This window comes from Prunus mume, linkage group LG2, assembly GCF_029339155.1.
Source record: "Prunus mume cultivar Tortuosa linkage group LG2, ASM2933915v1, whole genome shotgun sequence".
NCBI lineage: Eukaryota > Viridiplantae > Streptophyta > Magnoliopsida > Rosales > Rosaceae > Prunus > Prunus mume.
In genome coordinates, this window is record NC_142699.1 from 39386137 (window position 1) to 39407015 (window position 20879).

The following is a 20879-nucleotide window of genomic DNA, read 5'->3' on the forward strand; positions in this document are numbered from 1 at the left end:
AGTTTAAAGATTTATTAAAAGTCGCAGCAACCGTTGTCACAATGTGCTGACTTTACTAGGTGTATGCGATGCGATCTACGAAGCAACATCATGACAATAATTAAGGCAAGACTAGAGTAATGCTTTGGATGGCAAACCTATTAAATGAGAGCATGACGTGGTAGGAAAACCATGAGCCCCCCTCCCATTTTAGCGCCTGTGATTGTGCTAGTGTTCGACAAACTTTTCCAGTCAATAGTTTTTCTTCTTTTCTTTGAGATGTGCGGGCGAAAAAAGACATGTTGACGTATTTGATTATGTAAAGTTAATTGATATTTTTGTATCAAAAAATGCAAGACGAGTGATATTTAAGTGATGTTTTGATGCATTTTATAAAATTGTTATGTGAATTACATATTGTTTGTTTCTTTTTAGGTTACAATTGTGACTTTGAGTTCATATAATTTTTTAAACTTACCAAAAAAAAATATTTCACATTACTAAAGAGAATAGAAAGCCACATTTTAGTCGTTCATTTAGGGCCTCCAAAACATTAAGATCGCAACTGAACGTGGTGGGCAAAAACCATGAGCCCCTCTCCCATTTTAGCACCTGTGATTGTGCTAGTGTTCCACAAACTTTTCCAGTCAACAGTTTTTCTTCTTTTCTTTGAGATGAGTGGGGAAAAAATACACTATTAGCAAACTTTTATATTTGACCATATCATTGATTATGTTGGACAAATTAAGCTAGTTTATTTCAGCCGATTATAAGAAAATTTGTTGTGTTGTTGAATAAATAAAAAGTCGTATAAAAAAAATAAAAACATAGAACATTTGAGCCTACATCCGTGGATAAATGGTTAAAAATAAGAAGTGTTTGGTGTGACGGTATGATGTTACTAATTTACTCATATTATAACACGTATATTTATTTATTAATATTATATCTAAGTCTATGATATATCAATCTCATCGTCCATTTATATTATAATACGTAGATTAATATCTCCATGTGATAATGCAATCATTGCACTGAAAAATTTATAAAGATTATCTCTAAAATTTTATCAACAGAAGAAAAAAAGAAGATATAACCTTTAAAATGAGGAGATATTAGATACTTAAAACCCAAATATATCCTCCAAGCCCACTCAAGTTGGTTTGGGCTTTGACTTGTTCAGCTTAGCTAGGCCTAGAAGTCAGGCACCCCAACAATAAAGAGTCTCAGAGTCTCTCAGTCTCCAAACAAAAGAGTCATATATTCGTCTTTTGAGAGTTGCCAAAAATTGTTGATCACATATATTCATCTTTTGCAGTTAATCTAGGTGTTACAAAATTTATATGACTAATTGAGTTATATAAATAGGGCTATTCTTTGATGGGAACTTCTATTTGAGAACCTCTATGTGAGAAACACCGTTGGATCAAATCTAACGGTTGCTAAGAAGCAATTGTAACTGAAAAGTGTCTGAAACTGTTCCACTGGAACGAGGCCGCCTCCATCCAAAACAGATGTATTGTGTTCTTGAAGACCACAATATCTCCCTCCAAAAAAAGATGCTCTCTCTCTCTCTCTCTCAGAACATAGATTTTTCTTTATTCTGGTTTGATATTCTATTTCAGGAAGAACACTGAACACATCTACCCCTCTAAAACAGCTGTTCATTTTTCTGGTTTGGTCATTCAAAGCATACAAAGTAAGCTATTATCCTGAACAGCACATCTAGCACTGTAATTCTTTTTTCTGTCGTTATTTTTCTGGTTTGATGATTCTGGTCCGCGCATTCGTTAAGCACTGAGGACCTATCTGGTTACCAAAAAACGAGTGAGCGTGACACCTTGTAGTATACTGTTGGTTTTATTTTAGAATCCTTGAGTACGGTCGAAACTGGCATTGACTTTTAACACTTGAGGATTCGAGACCCTCTGGTTCTGGAGTCGTGGGTTTAAAGTGTTGGAGCAAACTGGAAACTAGCATTGAGTTGGAATCGTTGAGGAGAGGAAGGTCGAAATTTTATGGGGTTGACATGCCGCTCTAAATCCACGACATTATCATAGTTGTTGAAATTTTGAAGCTCAAAATCAGTTACGAGGTAAACAATATCCTGTATTTGCGAATTCGAGTACTGGAGGAAATTTTTTCACTCGGTATATCGGCTTGATTTGGAGTGAATTCGAGTAGGTTGTTTAATGTTTCACTAGCGACTCCAAACGACTTCGTAGTTGCAGAACACGTATTCACTAATGGTTCATAGTCTATGCATTTTTGTTTAACGATTTGTCATTGTTTATGCATTTTTGTTCCGATGTTCACGCAGACATTGGTGCTCCAGTTACCAAGAATATGCAGCCCACTCAGAGAAAGCAGAATAGTGAAGGTACTCAGCCAAGTATAACACATTCATTTATGCAGGAGTTTGATTTAATGCACGAACCCTGCGTTTGAGTAGCTAGGGATACCTATTGGCATTGTTGAATATTCGGCAAGCATTTGTGACACTTATGTAATTGGTTCATGTATGATAGGTTTTTTTTTGGGTTGAAAATTAGCGATATTGATACTGAAGATCCAAAACAAAGAACGTACTTAGTCAAGTATGACATGGGAATTTATGCATACGTTTAATTAACGGACCCTGAGTTTGAGTATCTAATGATACCTATTTGCATGGTTTTGAATGTGCAACAAGCGTTTGTGATACTCTTGTAATCGGTTCATGTATGATACTGAGGGTTTTTTTTTTTTTTAATTATTTTAATTTCTTGAAAATTAGCGATAATGATATTGAAGGTTAAATCAACTCCTAAGGGGTTAAGAAACCCAAATCACTATTTCAAACAACTTTCAGATGTCTTGGACAGTGTTTTAAAGATTTTTTTTTTTTTATGTGTGTATGAGAAAATATTTTAATTTATTTTCCCAGTCTCTACAGTCCTCGTTTTTATTAGTTATTTCAAAATTGAACTTGAAATACAATGTATTGGTGATGAGAAGTACGTATGTATTGTTTTTTTCTATTTTCCCCATCCAATTAATTATTTATATTTACTTCAAAATTGATTTAAAAATTGATTATAATTCAAAAAATTCTCAAAAAAATAATGTTGGGATTGGTATGACATTTCCTTCGAGCACGTGCGTCAAATTTTGCCATTGCATTCAAATTTCAATCCGGTCCTTATGTGATCAAACAAACAATAGCTTAGGGTTTACTAAGTGTAGGTATGTTTTCATTTGCATCATTCACATTTAGGGATGACCCCCAAATTTTAATTTAAAAACAATTGTAAACCACTTTTTGGGCTTGGGATACGAAGTATTGATGTTGAGAAATAGGTATGTAATTTTTTGTGTGTGTATTTTTTTCATTTATTTTAATATTTTAAACAATTTTACAACAAAATATGGTTAAAATATAACAAATGTGACACGTGTCAACACAAGGAAAGCCCAACATCTCATCCACTTCCACGTTTTAGCAGGGGACATTGCCACCTGGCATCTCATCCAATTAACTATTTCTTTTTACTTCAAAATTGATTTAAAAATGCGTCATTTGCTCTGCTATCAATAATGCGTCATTTCCTTATGAATATTCAATATACTTAGTTGATTATTTTTGTTTGGAGGGGGATTGGAAATTTATGAAATGTAGGTAAAAGATCCTAAACTTAGGCTTAATGGCATTAGAAGTAAGCATTTGGAGAGGATATTGGGTGAAGTTCTGTAATTGCTGGTTTGAATTACATTTGAGTTCTTAGTTGAACATGTTGGTTCTAATGTTATTTTTTCCAGATTATTTCACAAGAGATGACGTAACTATTATTAAATTTTGCTTGTGTTTTGTGTAATCAGAATCCAACAAGCTAGGCTATGCGTGTATTGTGTCAATTTGGGCAATGTTTTGTGTAAGTGGAATGCATTGATAAGTTGTGATGCAGTAATGATTGATTAATGAATTCACATTTGCTATGCAGTAATATAGAAGTAGATCAATAATATACGTGGATAAAATGTCCGGGGCTGTAGAGTGATGACTCAGAATAACCTAATGGAAGGGTTTACATTCCTGAAGTAAGAAATGAGAAACACCAGCAGTTGGGATGAAGTTCGACTCGCTTGACCTCGTTTATAATTTCTATAATAGATATGCATTCTTGGCTGGCTTTGGTATTCGACTTCATTCCAGCTTTTGGGGGAAAAATAAGAAAGAGATTCTGAGAAAAGAATTTGTATGTTGCAAACAAGGTGTATACCGGAATGATGAAACTCGGGAGAGAAAAAGACAGCGGGGAATAAGTAGATGCAATTGCAAAGCTAAGATTGTGGTTGTGAAGACACATGGGAGCAAGAAGTATACCATCTCTCTTTTTGCAGAGGGACACAATCATAAGATGACACCCTCAGGAAGAATGCATTTACTGAGATCACACCGTCGTATTTCAGATTCTACAAAAGTACTTACAAAACAGTTAGGTTCGGTTAATAATCCCATTAATCAGAAGGTAAGTATTTTCGAGGTGCAATCCGGAGGAATGGATAAAATCGGTTTTATCAAAAAGGATATGTACAATCTTGAATGTAGTGTGAATGGGAAGCTGAGGAACCACGATGTTGAACTAGTGACCGAGTATTTTATGGCTGAACAGAAAAAAAATGAGGCTTTTTATTTCAAGATTGAGGGAGATGGCGATAACAGGTTTAGTCGATGTTTTTGGGCAGATGCAACTTCTAGACGGGCGTACGGGTTTTATGGAGATGTTGTTGTATTCGATACCACATTCAACACGAATAGATACGACTTGACATTTGCACCAATGTTGGGAGTTAATAACCATGGTCAAACAATTGTCCTAGCATGCGCATTTTTGAGCAAGGAAACGACTGAGTCGTTTATTTGGATGTTTGAGGAGTTTAAGAAAGCCATGCAGGTGGCGAACCTAAAACGATCATCACAGATCAAGATGCGGCAATGAGCAGAGCGATTTCAATAGCCTTCCCGACTACATTTCATCGACTTTGCATATAGCACATCACATCAAAGTTCTCTGTTGTTACCACATTCGCTTATAAGGAGTATTGAGATGAATTCCAGAAAGCCATATGGGATACTGACAATAAGGATGAGTTTGATGCAAAATGGAATATTGTGGTTACAAAGGCTGGTTTGACTGACCATCCATGGCTAAGTTCAATGTTTGATTTAAGGGAATCTTGGGTTCCAGCCTACGCACGACACTTTTTTGCCACTGGAATGTCAAGCAGCCAAAGAGCTGAATGTTCTCATGGTTTCTTCAAGCAATACATATCAAGGAAAAATTCGTTGATGGATTTCATAATAAGATTTGAGAGGGCACTTTCTCATCAACGTCAAAAAGAGTTAGTTGCTGATCACGTAGATGCATTTGAAGTGGCTCAATGTATTCTACCGATGCCAATGAACAAACAAATGGCTACCTTGTACACAAGGACAATGTTTCAAAAGTTTGAGCAAGAACTAATACAAAGTACAGCATGTTTCCTAGATTGAAAACAGAGGATGCTTCTAAAGTTGTCTTTAATGTGAGCGAAAGGAAAAATTGGGAAACAAGAGTGGCAGAAGTCGTATATGTCAAAGATTCTGACCACGCATCGTGTAGCTGCAAAAGATTTGAATTTGTTGGAATTATTTGCAAGCACATCCTAGCATTGTTCAGAAGGGACCAGATTGAATATATGCCCGATAAATACATTTTGAAGAGGTGGAAGAAAACTGCGAAATTTGGATTGGTGTCAGATGCAAATGGCAACGAAATTAAAGACTCTGCAGATCCTGGTCTTTTAATAAAGCGGAGTACAATGTCCCGACTTGCTTCAGATGTGGTTGAGGATGCATTAATGTGTGAAGAAGGATGTGAGCTACTGTCAGAGACTCTAAAAAGTTTGCAGTGAAGTTGAAGTTGTTGAAGGATGGACCAAGTAATAACGAAGTTGGAGGGTCCAGCTCTCAAACACAATATATGAAAACCCTAAGAGAGTAAGGTGCAATGGAGGGTCGAAACGAGTAACGGGAGCAAAGGAAAAGGCAATGAAGCGAGGATTAGACACTGTCGGGAGTGTGGACACATTGGTCATGATAGAAGACAATGCCCAAGAAATTTGAACACACCGTAAGATGTTAACACTATTTATAATAAGACCTAAAATTTGAATAGGTAAAGTTCTTATGTGCTTCTGTTTGATGTTTATGCAGACATCACCGTCGAACAATGACGAATCAACTCCAATAGATCTTAGTGACCCATTATTTGACGAATTTTACAGGATGCACGGACCAACTCAATGATTTAGGTTTCTATTATACGAAGCCCGTTATTATGAAGACTAATGATCAGTGAAGTTTTCTAGATGCAGATTTATTATTATTATTTTTTGTTCATGTCCACCGATGAGCTCGACTATGTCCATTGATAATTGAAATGAAAATTTGCTTGGTTTCATTCTTGCATGAAATTTGGACACATGTTAATTTTACGTCTTCTCCCTATTTAGAAATTTTCATAGACATTAGATAAAGCATCAAATTTTGATTTATGTGAAGAAGCAATGACTTTTACCTTGTAAAATGGGTAGTTTATGGTGAATTATGTTTGAATAGAGATTTATTGATTATATGACAGGCTAATGCAGCATTTCCAGCAGCCAGCTATTGTTTCCATTACCAGTAATGATTTCCAAAGACGCATCATTTGTAGCAGCACTCCACTTTTTGCGAATGTTATGTTCTAGTGTTTTACTGGTGATTAAGATCTGAGTTGGACTGGTTATTAGGTGCACGATTTTGCAAACATTCGTAGTGAAGGATACTTGAAGCACTTTGTTGGAACAGAAAGATTAGAAAGCAACGTGTAAAAAGTACATTGCACTAATCACATTTCGAATGGTTGGGTAATATGAAAGGGTACACTAACATTTGAACTACTCATAATTCCACACACAAAAGAAAATTTGATTGCAAAGCATTTTATGTGCTCCCTCTTAGCAATACCACGATCTCCCCAATAAACTGAACAACGGTAGCCACAATCACTAGGTCGTATTGGTCAGCTTCTTCTTAGCAGGTCTCGCATGCTTATGGTCACTCATGTCCCCAGTGATTTAGACAAAATACATATTCAGCAATATTTGGAATTTTATTATATATACATAAACCATAAACCATTCACTACACAATGTATAGCACATGGCATTTTACTTATGACTCACGTGTCATGATAATGGGGCTTTACTGATTACCAACGTGCTGTGATATTGACTGCTTATTGAATAATATTTCCATAGTTGCAAAATATAATGTTAGACAGAAGGAACACATGATGACTTGCAAGACATAGTCCCAATAATTATATATGAAGCAAATGAAACTGATATTTGTATTATTTTAAATTAGATAATGACATTAAGGGAATATAGTTCTAATTTGTGCAATACCACGATCACCCCCAACCAATGAACAGCTGTAGCCGCAATCACTTAGTCGTATCGGTCGGCTTCTTCCGAGCAGCTTTGACGTGCTTATGCTCATTCATGTCACCACCATCGTCTAGTATCTCTCTCACAGCATCAGGGGACACATAGTCCCAATTATAACTTGTATGAGTAGTTGCCGCGAATGCTCGGAATTTTTCGAATCCTTCGTTGAATGCCAACTCCAGTTCACTGTGGTGCTCTTCGCATCGCATATGGTTCATCAAACAACCTTTAATTTCATCATTCATTACTGCATCCAACTCCTCAGCTTTCAGCTTCCTTTTATGACTCAGCTTCAAGTACTTGTTCTTTTGGGAGAACGCTTTGTTCACTCTAATGTTAAGATCAGCCAAAATGGCCTCGTCTTCAACACATTTCTCGTGCCATGAATTGATCAGTGCCTGGAATTATAATCCAGCTTGGTATCGACTGCATCTATTGCCTCTAATGGATCATCGGAGTCCCCCTCACTCCCAAATGATGTTGAAAATGGAAGGGTCGGCGAGTACAACGTGGAAACGGAACCTGCGACTCCAATTTTTCATCTTCGATTGTGTTGTTGGCGCCTGAAGAGGTTGACATACTTGAATAATCCTATTTGTTTTGGAGGATGAGGATTGCAGATGCAATTTCGTTTGAGAAATGGAACATAGCTTTATAGACCAACATACCAAAGCTTGCGTGTAGTCAACATATCTACTTTATTTCAATTTTAAAAAAAGAGGTGTCAGGTTTTGCTTTTCAAGCATGTCAACCTCACACTCTCCTTACACCACTGTTAGTGGTTGAAAGAAACTCAATGGAAGTGACATCTAGTTAGTGAACCCAACCAAACTAAACAAACTAGTTAGGATTAAACTTAGATTGTATGAGACCTTTTTAATTTATACATTGTCAACCAAATGTTTTTTTGGCGGGAACCCTTTTTTATTGGTATTACTATCACCCCCTTCATAAAAATTCTCCCTCCACAAAAAACTCACTCCTCCACCGAATCTGTCTCCATCTACTGACACTCTCTCCTCCACAGAAACTCTCTCCCCCCATTGAATGGATTTACTAACCAAGTTTGATGTGAGCGTAATAAACACCCCTCCAAACAAAGACCGCCTTCGAAACGCAAGTGAGTCACCAGACAAGCAATGTCACTTTCCTAGACAGAATGACCATTTTGTTGGAAGTTTTGAGTCTGAAAGAGTTCTTGCTTTCTGGAAGGAGAGGCATCTTCAACTTGGTGATGAAATCCAAAGGGCAAGGGTACGTTTGGAATTTGTTGAAGGCCAAATTGAAGATGACAAAAGGCGGCCAATCTGGATAGGGCGAAGTTGCAGCGCATGAAGCGTAGACACAAACGACTTCGGAGTGTAGCTGTTCAAAAATACAAGAACTCATCTAATGCAAAGGAGTCAAAGAAGCGTGTGATGCAAGCTGGATTCGACTACTTCCGGTCCTATGCAAAACTCGCCGCATCCGGGTTTGATTGGTCATCTATTACCGTTTCCGACGTTAACAAATATACTCAAAGAAGGGAAGTAACCATTTTGGTTATCGTGTTTGAGTAGAGGCAAATCAGAGGAACTGGAATTTTCGTTAAGCTCTGCTTCAAACCTATTTTGATGCTTACTACTATAGAATATTTCAACCTTCATATTTTCATGTCTTTAATTACGATAACACGATGCAAAGTGCGATCTACTTCAGTCATATGTTGCTGCCATGTCCATTTTTTGTGATCACGTATCAGATTTGGACATGGTTGCATCATATGCAATGTTGCCTTTATGTATTATATGTTAGGGTAAGGTTTATGGAAAAGCATGTGTGACTGGTTTTGTGACAAAGTTATGGCATTATTTTGTACCAGTTATATATTGTTTTTTGTACTGGTTCATCTCCTACTATTGCTTTATTTCTTTATATTATATGTTTATGCGATTGGACATGATAGAAAATATATTACTGATTCCCAATGCGGCGTCAGAAGGACAACTTATTGAATACCGCCGACGTGTTGAAAACTCTAGGTGCAGGTGCATATGGACAACTTATTGACTATCTCTGACGTCCTCAAAGCTCTAGGCGCATGCGCAGTTCCAATTATGGCTTCGAAGTAGTGGTGCATTTATTATATATGTACATTATTATAACCAAAACAGATAATTTTACATCCTTATATATGAAAGGAAACTAATTCTTGTATTAGTACAAATTATATAACGAATATTAAGGAAATATACTTGTTAAAGTGAACAACATATATAGTTAGGGTTAAGAGGAAAGTGAGTTATGTAAATCATTTTTGAATTTTTAATTGCGAAATGGATGATCTATGGGTTCCCCTCGTTTTATAACGTGACACGGAGGCCGGAGTATTTTTCGGGGCATTTTTAGGATTTTTCTACTATTTATTGCATTTTTTCAAAGATTTTTGCACTAAAAAAGCCAAAATAATTGCCAAATGGACACCTGGCGCGATCTCAGCCCCTCACCTTTCACCCCTTGACAAGTGTGCGTCAGTCAACATGGCCACATCCTTACCTTTTACCCTAAATTATTATTTTATGACTTTTTCTTAGAAAATTCATAACTAAATACACAAAAATCACAATAATGATCCGAAAATTGCTACGACCTCATTGACACTCCATCTCCCTTGCTGAATTCCCAGATTAGTGGTTACGCATTTTAAAAAACAATTCCGAACATTAACGGGAGATGCTTGTTGAAGTAGGTTATTGAAGTTAAAGTGAACAACATATATAGTTAGGGTTAAGAGGAAAGTGAGTTATGTCAATCATTTTTGAATTTTTAATTGCGAAATGGATGATCTATGGGTTCCCCTCGTTTTATAACGTGACACGGAGGCCGGAGTATTTTTCGGGGCATTTTTAGGATTTTTTACTATTTATTGCATTTTTTCAAGATTTTTGCACTAAAAAGCCAAAATAATTGCCAAATGGACACCTGCGCGATCTCACCCTCACCTTTCACCCCTTGACAAGTGTGCGTCAGTCAACATGGCCACATCCTTACCTTTTACCCTAAATTATTATTTTATGACTTTTTCTTAGAAAATTCATAACTAAATACACAAAAATCACAATAATGTTCCGAAAATTGCTACGACCTCATTGAGACTTCATCTTCCTCCTGAATTCCCTGTTTCATGGTTACGCTACATTAGTATTTTATTATTATTTATCCAAAATTATTTTTATTATTATTGTTATATTACTTGTTAGCTTGTACATTTGTTAATTATATTTACTCCAAATTTTTATTTTTATTTTTATTTTCCATGTGAATAGACCATTTCTGGTGCTAATCAGTTTCTCTCTTCTTCAATTTGTTAATGTTTTTCCTTTTTTAGGTTTAAGGGATGTTTTCAAACATAAAATGGAAATATACAAGCCATCCATTCTACAACATCAGGAAATAATTATTCAAAGTCTTTCACTGTTCAAGTTTTGCTTAAGAAACGTGTAACCCAATCATTTGGGATATGCTAAGTGGGAAAATGTCATTCCCAATAACCGTGAAAAGACACATACTCACTTCATGCATGCGTTTTCGTTTACCAAATATTAAGATTGCAGTTGTGCAAAATATCTGTGTCAGTAAAATGTCATTCTTAGCCGTCAATTATGTCAGTAATAATTCCACTATATAGCAAATATTATACATTTATATATAAAACGGGCTAGGACAGAGCACAAACACCAGACAAAATAGATTAAAACATGAAATAGAAAACAACATTTGTAGAACATAGACACGCATAAAAACCGTAGAAACATACTCCAACTAATTATAAGGGTATGGATTCCCTGGCACAACATAGACACGCATCACCTTGAACCAAAAAACACTCTCACGGTGCCATTTGCATCGATTGCAACAAGTCCAGAAGGCAGGATTGATCTTTTCTTCACTAGGCCAGCCTGGAATAACAAAACACCGTCGTTGTTGTTACAAGCGCTGCACTGATTGAACTTAATCTTCCCATAGTGAAACATATCTACGATATGTCTTCCAACAGAGAAAATTCCGCTTAATCGTCGTCTCAAAGCATCCCTGGTTCCTTTCATATCAATGTTGTTACGTTGATTCAAAGAACACAAGAATTCTAATGCATCCTCTTTTGACTGACCAATTCCGGACATGCCAAGTAGTCCAACTATATATGACGCTTCCATATGGCCTGCCGTGGCTGCAACGCGCATCCCAGACAATGCTTCCACATTACCCTGCCTGAAAAACATGTCGAACGCTTCTCTAAATATCGCCTCGGTTCGCAAGCCCGCATTGTCCACGAAATGCCGGACTTGCGTTGCGGCATAGTACCAGTTAGGATGGTCTTGGTACTTTTCCATTGAAATTGTGTTCCACACTTGTGGAGTGTTTGCCAACGTATTGAACAATGGGCACACACATGCCATACGAAAGAGATCTTCCGAGGAGTTGGTTGCCACGTATAACATCACTTTAAACCAAGCTAATTCCGGGATGAAGGCTTGAGGCACATCCAGATGGAGATGCTTCCTTCTCTTTCCTCCGACTGTAGTGTAATGTTTGGAATTCATTGAAATATTTTTGGAATGGAACGATTTGAGGACTGCAAGAGGGGAGAAATGAGAATATACGGGGTTTTGGGTTTGTTTTAGCCTCTGGTTGCACTGTTCTGAAAAGGTGTTTCCTTAGGGTTTTACCAAGTTGACCCTTTTTAAAGAAACTGAACTCAACACCCAAAACATAAGGCGAAGGGAAAACGTCATCAAAATGCAAAGGGAGTCAGACCGTCCAAAAGTCAATTAATAACCTATTTCCATAGCCATTGTTAGGCTTTTCCCGCCATTAAATTCATTGATACAAATGTGATGGATTACTGACTAGTGACAGAAGGTCCCATCAGATACTTTTTCATTTTCCCACACCACACTACCCCTATTAAATGACGGATTCTTATCCAACTAGTTGCCTTAATGAAATATAAAGAAAATAATATATTTAAAGCAGTGTCCCTCAATTGTAAGATTAATTGGTAGTGAAATAGTATATCGCTTCGGAGTAAAATGTGTCACAATTCTGACGGTACAGGTGTCCAGATCGTGACCAACCCACCCACACACAGAAAAGAAGGATATAATTCGATTTGGGCAGAGATGAGAGAGAGCTGAGTGAGAAGTTTAGGGTTATGACTTATGAGTGAAGGGGTATAACTGAGAAGGTATGAGTCCGAAGAGGTTTTAGTGAGAAGATCTGAGTGAGAAGAGGTACAAGTGGATAAGATTCAACATGTCTTCGTCTTCATCTCCCGCTCAAACAAAGAGGTGTCAGTATTGTGGAGCTGCAATGGTGCTTCGGGTTTCAAAATCAGATAAAAATCGAGGGAAGCCATTTTGGAAGTGTCTAACCTCCTATGTAAGTTCTCATTTCCAGAATATGTATGTGGGTGAAAAAAATCCTAGGTCTAACTCGACAGAATTATTTTGCATATATGATGCCTGCAATTAGGGAGCCACCAGTTGCAATGGATTCGAATGGGTTGATGTAACCTCCACAAGCAGACAAAGCTGACACGTATGATGCTACAAAGTGCTTAATATGCTGAAGTCCATTAAGGACTTGGTATTAGTTTTATTAGTTGTATCAATTGTCATATTATTTGTTCTTTTAATGACCAATTAAGTGCACGGTTTCAAGGATTGTAAAAGTTCTCCCCAAAAACACATGTTGCACGCACCACCAATGACTTTTCAAACCCAATTTGTAATTTTTGTTATTGAAATAGGTGGATTAGCATTGAGTTTAAATTATTGTTTGAAACAAAAGCATTTACTTGTCAGAAACCCAGTAAAAACTTTCCTAGACTTACTTTGTTAGAATTCGCCGTTAGTATATGTATTTTGATTATGAAGAGAAGTATTTTCTGGAGAATTTAGCTAGAGAGCTTGAAGAGAAAATGAGGAAGGCACTGTTCTATTGAATTCTTACAATCTGCCGCTTACATAGTGTGTCTGACAGAGAGAGAAATGTGATTCTCTTCTATGAATTACAATCACCCTATTAGGTGCTTACACGTGTCATACCAAATCTAAGCTAGAGAATCCACCTAGACTATGATCTAATGGTTCTCATTACATCATTTAAACTAGACAGAACAGAAAATAGAAAATTACTTCCTCAGGAACAAATAAATCGATCGAGAAATCAGAATCGAGAAATCTGAACAAATCGAACGATTATATTTCAACATACTTTACAAAAATAAAGTCATACGAAGAAGATAAAATGACAATACAGGGCCAATACGATGCAATAATAAGACAATACCTTTTTTAAGATTGCATAATTATTCAGTGTATATAGATTGTTTATTGATTGTTTACTGCATGTAAATCGCATGATATTGATGTTTATTGAAGGTTCATTAACTGCATGTATTTCGCATGTTATTACTCCGATATTGAGTGTTTATTGAAGGTTTATTGATTGTTTACATGTTTCGTGAAGGTTTCATGATTGTTAACTGCATGTATTTCACATGTTATTGAACCGATATTGAAGGTTTATTGAAAGTTGATTGAGTGTTTACTGCATGTATATCGCATGTTATTGCTCCAATATTGCATGTTTATTGGGGGCAAAAGTAGGACTCCAGTTAGATTTAAGGGGGGAAACGGTCCTTATTCTTTGTTTTCGTAGGAAGAACAACTTAAGTAGAATTTCCTATTCAATACGACTTCCTTATGGTTGATGTAATTGGGGACTGATGTATATTGCATGTCTATTGCGTGTATATTTCATATCTATTGCGTGTATATTGCTTGTCTGTTGCCTGTGTATTGTTATTTATTTCCGTCGTAAGCAATACAAATCAATACAGACGCAATAAATGTAAAGATATGCACTCAATAGACAAGCAATATAGACCCAACAGACATGCAATATAGACGCACCAATATACATTACTGTTATGTTACTCAGCTGCCCAAAACCAATAAAATAAAGAAAATCAACCAATTTATTAACCGATTATAAAGGAGAGAGGGATTCAAACCCGAGGGGCAGTGCGGAACCAATAGGGAGTTTTTAGAGCATTGCACTGGGGACATTTTTTCATGTGTTTCTATAAGGAGGGCATGGTTGAATAAAATATTGGAGGCGAGGCCATAGCAGCCTATTCCCCTTACAGAATTACCTTATTAAGATGCAACCCATTGCGATTAAGTCAAGGCATGTTGAACGGCTTAAAGATTGGGATCTGATATTTGGAATGGTGGCTTGGATAAATGATGACATATCACTTTGCAATGATGTAATACACTTAAAAAGCCATCAGTCCCTATGTGAATATGCATTCTTCAAATCCAAATTCACATATGCAGATCTTCAAATCCCAATTCAATGCAGTTTGGTTGAGGTTAGGTAAATGTCGTCAAGGAGTTAGGCCAATATTACACCGATGTTTGTTTCATTACATCAAAAAAAACTTTACACTCCATATGCACATTCTATGTATGGGAATGGCATGTGTCTAACTTCAAAAACGCATCTGCCTATCCATTTAGATTGTCCACGTGCAATAGATTTACAGATCCATTTACTTTTCTCCTCTCCAACCCTCAGCATCTCCATTTAGTCTTCATTTTTCTATGCTCTGCAACCAGCTCCATATACATTTCGCACAATATGAGAATAAACATAGCGTAATATCACACTAATCAAAATGAAAGCATGCATCCGCTATAATATTTGCCACTATTTTGGTTCTAATTGTTATTGTCCAGTAACTTAAATCTAAATTTCTGTACACAAATACACTAAGATTGAGAAAGACGAAGAAGAATTCAGGAGCAGAGGTGGAATTCGAAAAGGACCCATGGGTCTCTATTGTGTATTTACATGACTTTGAAATTTGACATTCCCAAAACCTATTTCATCATCATGTGCCTAAACCAAGTTCAACCGATATCATGGCATGTAAGCATCTCCCCGTGCAATTTCTGCAGCCAACTTCAAGAAAAAATGGCATGTTCTGCGAGGTGCAAGTAGCTAAGGAAATCTCAGCACTCAACAGCTCAATGTACTTCAACACGAACATACCACAATCGCCTCTGAAGCAAAACAAGAACTCGATCAATTCAACTAATGACATTCTAACATAATTGACAAATTAAAGTAATAAAATTAAATAAAAAGTTGTGCTCACTGATTAGCCTGTTGTGGAACATCCACACGATGTATTGGCCATGGACACCACCAATCTCGGGTGCACTCGTTCGCGTAAACACCTTCTTCATAAAAGTCGAGGGTGTGCAGAAGATTTGGAATCGTAATTGACAGGGGGCCGAGTTCTTCCTTTAAGCTCGATCTGGAATGAGTGAAACCATTGAATCGTAGACTTTGATTTCACACTGAATCAGATCAATCTCTAGAGCCACCCAATGCTTATATTTTTGCAACATACAAGGTACATACACCTTATACGTGTTCTGCCATTCCAATCCACAAGCCGGAACCTTGCCATTTACAACGTTCACTAAACTGGTTCTAATTTTCCACCCAACTTGCTCTTTTTTCCTTTTATTATCCGCAAAGCAAGTATGGATGTGATTCTGTGAAATAGAAAACAATCAATGGTTAAACAACTCCACAAAGCAAGTATGGATAATTTGTAATTATTAACTGCACTTGGTCAAGGCCTATGCCATACTGATGTAGCACAGCCCTGGGTGTGTTAGTTTAAACACTTAGAGCAATAAGACATAACAGATAAGAAAAGCTGAAGGGAAGAAAAGGTAGAAGGCAGGCAGAAATCAGAGAGTTTAAAGGAATGTTTAATCAATATTCAAATCTGAATTGTAAAGAACTACATAGGGGTATTTATAGCAAACTAAAACCTAGAGAGAATAGAATTAAAATCCCCAGGTAAAACAGAAATCCTATTCCTAATAAAATAGGAAACTTAGAAATCCTAATAGGATTTGGAAAACTAACTTAGAAATCCTACTAGGATTTGGAAAACTAAAGAATATAGGAAACTAACAAATCAATTAGGAAACTAAACAATTTAGGTCCTATGCATCCTGCATCACATACCATAAAAAATACATCGGTCGTTGTCCAATCCGATATTTCTACTTCCTCCAACTGTTGTTGTCGCTTCCGGATGAGATACAAGCCCAAATCAATGTGCTGCACATGTTTTCCTTGTCAATCTCATAATCTATGCACATTCAAACAAATGCATAATCAATTAAACTTACATCTCCTTTCAGCCAACCGTCAGCTTTGACGAGGGAAGCGAAGAATTCAATCTCAGCTTCCACGTTGCCAAATTGCATCACCAAACTATGAATATAAAAAAGTTTTAGAACACAACAATTAAAAAATATATACACTCATGCCTTCTATCTCAAAAAACAAAGGACTTACTTTGGGTTATGGCGCCATTCCGAACAAAGTTTCAGCAATTTCACCATATCATCATGCGGAATCGCCTTCATTGGGTCTAACGTCCGAAGTCCGGTTGTCTTTGGCAAATTTTTTTTAACCACTTCACTAGCTTCAACGATCTTCCACATAGGAATAATCCTCTTCCTCTTCCGTAATTGGACCCCTCGTTCCACACCTTCACCTTCATCATTCAACCAAACGTTCAACTGAGATAACACAGCTGTAGGTTGATCCAAATCCATTTCCCCGACAGTAACCTCAACCTTTGTCCCCTCCGTGCTCTCGCCAATGTCATCACCAACCAACATAACTTCATCATCCTCTTCCTCACATTGGTTTCTTTGCACTTCCTTTTCCTCACTTCTCTGTCTTTTCACTTCCTTGCCCTTCCTTTTTTTTTTCGGATCCTCTTCCTCACTGCTTTTCTTTGCGTTCTTCTCTCTCCTCAATGCTCTTTCTTTGCGCTTCCTCTCCTTTGCTGCTTTTTATTTTCACTTGCTCTCCTCACTTCTTTTCCTTTGAGCTTCCTCTACCTCCCTTGGTTTTCTTTGCACTTCACCTCCTTCAATCCCCTTCTCTTCCTTTTCCTCTCCCTCATTTCTCTTACTTGGCACTTCACCCCCTTCAATCCCCTCCTCTTCCTTTTCCTCTCCCTCATTTGTCTTACTTGCCCTTCACCCCTTTCAATCCCCTCCTCTTCCTTGTCCTCTCCCTCATTTCTGTTATTTGGCCCTTCACCCCCTTCAATGTCCTCCTCTTCATTTTCCTCTCCTTCATTTCTATTACTTGGCCCTTCATCCCATTGCATGCCATCCACTTCCTCATATCCCTTAAATAGATGTGACACGACACAACGATTCGTCCTCTCTTTCAGTAAAGCTATGTCCCTTCTCACTTCCTGCTCAAAATGAGGACCTAAACAGTGGCTCCAAAATTTTTTCCATCCGTATGACCTTTAACTCAAGGACGTCCTTTTCCCGCTTTACTTGAAACAACTCGGACCTCAACAAGCTTACCGCCTTGTTCAACTCATCAAGGTCAGCACATGAAGAAGGAATTGACTCTGCGAGACAACAGCAGGCGACCCTGTGGCCAACTCCAATATGGTTGTCTCATTTCCTCTTCACTTGGACATAGCGCCCAAGAATCAATCGACTGTTTCAGAAAACAGACAAGAGTCATATGCAATCATTCTACTTCATAATTTCATTGAATCTTATAAATAGTTCCAAGGGCTGCAAACCAAACCTCTTTGCTCTGGAAAAAATAATTGTTCAACTTTCTCATCTCGGGAACAGACGTAGTAGTTCTCCATCGCAAAATACGCGGGAGAGCTGTCGGATCAACAACCTTGCAGTAATTCAGGTCCACCATTCTAGGAATTAATTCATATACCCAAATCTACACAATTCACAGGACACAAGTTATTATTTAAGTTTTAAAGTCAACAAAACATAACGACATGAACATTATTACCATGTACCTGGAAAGCATACGTGAAACCTTTAAAACTCCAGCCACCCCTTTGCACTTCACCATGGTTATCCTTCTTGCCCTTCTCATTTCTCCGGCTTGTTCCGGTTACCTTACATTTCCCCTTCCCTCTTCCCTCTTCATTTTCAAAGCTTTTCACATACTTTGTTGGTGCAGAAAACAGACTGTCTTGGGTTTTGTCAAACGACACCGAACCCCATGGAAACCTGTTGAACGCATCCAAGTCCTCTACAAGGGTCAGGTAATTTAGATTGATGTTCAAATGTTTGTCCTTTCCCAAAACCACTAACTCAGCAAAGTAAACAAGAGCTAGCTTGTAGACGTCATCTTCCTCTGTGCACCTCACAAATGCTTCTTCTAAAGCATTACATGTAATTCCTTCGTCTATAAAATATCTTTTCTGAAGTCTAATTTCATCACTTTCTCCACTGGAAACTTCAGGAACTTCCCCAAAACGAAGCCCTGAGATCAAACAGAAATCCTGACGAGTGAACTGAGCAACGTCGCACCCTATTAAGAAACTCAATCCATCCAAGTCTTTCACACCCTGCCCCGCTACTCTACGCAACACAACCCCATGCACAATCTGCCCGCTAAACTGAATCTTATCTATATTCAGAAGATGGCCAAAGCATGATGTCTTGAATTGTTCTAATTGTTCGGCACTCAACTTCGCTCGAATTACAGCTAGGGATGAATTTGCATGTGAGCAGTTGTTCACCCGTGAGGAATATGCCTCTGACTCTGGCCATACCAGCTCAACGTTGGATCCCATTTCCTGAAATACAAGATGAAATAACGTGAACACATATACTACCACGTATTTGCACAATCACATTGGTATTTACACAACTAGTCAACCAGCACATTACAAATTTTACAAAGTACATGCGCATAGGGATTACTGATCACATGCTTTAACATCATCAAAGCAATATGACATATTTTGTGCAAATACCTGTTAATGCAATGATTCTGTGAATTACAAGCACTAGCATGTGTTTTATTTATGGATCCAAACTCCAATCAATGGTTGATGCATGAGTGAGTGTGAGTGCAATCTAGGCAAGTTCTGCACTTCACACACATGACAATTATTGTCATTTCATACACAACACAAAATAAATAAATAAATAAATGAGAAAGATGGTGGAAGGAAGCAAAGCAAAGCATCTGCTCTGCTATCTGCTCGCTAAGCCATTGCCACATCCTTCTTTCTTTCTAGCTTTTTCTTCACTCAGCCATAATCGTCATAGATCAACCTTTTTTCAAATGCTTTGCACTTTTATTCATGAGTTTATTATTATCTGTTCTCATTTTTAACAGGCAAATTTAGTAACAACGGAAATAATATTTATTTCAAAAATTATATATATTCTAGCTCCAGAGAGATAATCTGCACTCTGCACTGCTTCAAATGTGGAAGGTTTTGAGGGCCTCCTCCAATTCAACACCATTACCTTATTCATATCATTATTGACATGTTATTGACATGTTATTGACTTTATATTCATTCGTTTTTTAACATATACCCAAGCAAAAATTAACATGCAAGTGAAGCACAAAGAAGAGATGCCAAATCTAACAACATTCATGGTACAAATTGGGGAAAACGGTTACTCTAACCCTAAACTCAAATTCCATAAATTACTCACCAAATGCTGGTTATTGAACAATCGCAAGGTGTCTGTGTTGGGTCTTTGTGCGGCTTTGCTCCACAAATGGAACCTATCACTTCCAACGAATACGGCTTCTCTCCTTCCCCTTCCACTGCTTCGTCTTTTCACTGTTTCAGAATCCACGCCTTTGCTCCTTCCACTCAAAATAAATACTTTTTCACGGTTTAGATAGTGGAGTTGCGTTCAACCGTCGTTGCCCGTTGCCTTCAACCGTTTCTCAGAGCTTAGCGGTTTCTCTCAGCTATGAGTTTGAGATCAATGGGTTTTTTCTGTTCAAACTTCGAACTTGCCTCTCTTTTTTTTTTTTGTTGGGACCAACTTCATTGCTGGATATTAAATTCGGGTTTGGGTTCCTCACCTACCCGATTGCACAACTTTATCCCAATTCTCCCCAGCCCTTGGATTAATCCAATGACTATAAAGTGAACCCCTTATAACTTACTCCTTATAACTTACCCCTCATTATAGTCTTGCCGGACTAATTGAGTGATGGAGAAGGGACGAATCCAACTATTGGGCTATAGCCCATGCGATTGGTTTTTTTTTAATTGTCAATACCTATGTAGTCTCTCTCTCTAGCCCATGCCTTTGTTTTTTTTAAATCTTGCAATTCCCACATTCTCTCTCTTTTTCTTCCTTTCTTTTTTTTTTTTTTTTTTTTTGGTTTTTCTCTTTTTTTTCATTCGTTTCTCCCTTTTTTTTCTTTTTTTCTTTTGCATTTATCTTTTTTTCTCTCACTATTGAAATTTTCTAAAT

At 37.3% G+C, this 20879-nt stretch overlaps 2 protein-coding genes and 1 pseudogene across 3 annotated transcripts in view; all 3 read right to left on the reverse strand.

Annotated features, from left to right (window-relative positions):
- The window catches only part of LOC148920308 (uncharacterized), a 75152-nt pseudogene that overhangs the window by 30729 nt on the left and 23544 nt on the right, over positions 1-20879 (reverse strand). The window lies entirely within an intron of this gene.
- Positions 15855-17352, reverse strand: LOC148920311 (uncharacterized). Its single transcript, XM_089046213.1, has 4 exons — positions 16930-17352; positions 16761-16845; positions 16594-16689; positions 15855-16109 (listed from the first exon to the last, which is right to left on the reverse strand). Exons 1-4 carry the CDS (start codon positions 17256-17258, stop codon positions 15855-15857), a joined length of 765 nt encoding a protein of 254 aa, XP_088902339.1. The 5' UTR covers positions 17259-17352.
- Positions 18110-20550, reverse strand: LOC148920312 (uncharacterized). The gene is made up of 3 exons (XM_089046607.1): positions 20100-20550; positions 18434-19222; positions 18110-18351 (listed from the first exon to the last, which is right to left on the reverse strand). The coding sequence occupies exons 2-3, from the start codon at positions 19217-19219 to the stop codon at positions 18157-18159; spliced, it is 981 nt and encodes a 326-aa protein (XP_088902733.1). The 5' UTR covers positions 19220-19222; positions 20100-20550; the 3' UTR covers positions 18110-18156.

Excerpts from the sequence above, each read along its gene's own strand:
- LOC148920311 (XM_089046213.1), bottom strand. The coding sequence starts at position 17,258 with ATGTTGGTTGGTGATGACATTGGCGAGAGCACGGAGGGGACAAAGGTT. Across the intron at positions 16,846-16,929 it reads GAATGGCGCCATAACCCAAA|TTTGGTGATGCAATTTGGCA; the intron begins GTAAGTCCTTTG and ends TTATATTCATAG. Across the intron at positions 16,110-16,593 it reads CGACCGATGTATTTTTTATG|AATCACATCCATACTTGCTT; the intron begins GTATGTGATGCA and ends TCTATTTCACAG.
- LOC148920312 (XM_089046607.1), bottom strand. The coding sequence starts at position 19,219 with ATGGGATCCAACGTTGAGCTGGTATGGCCAGAGTCAGAGGCATATTCC. Across the intron at positions 18,352-18,433 it reads GTTTCACGTATGCTTTCCAG|ATTTGGGTATATGAATTAAT; the intron begins GTACATGGTAAT and ends TGAATTGTGTAG.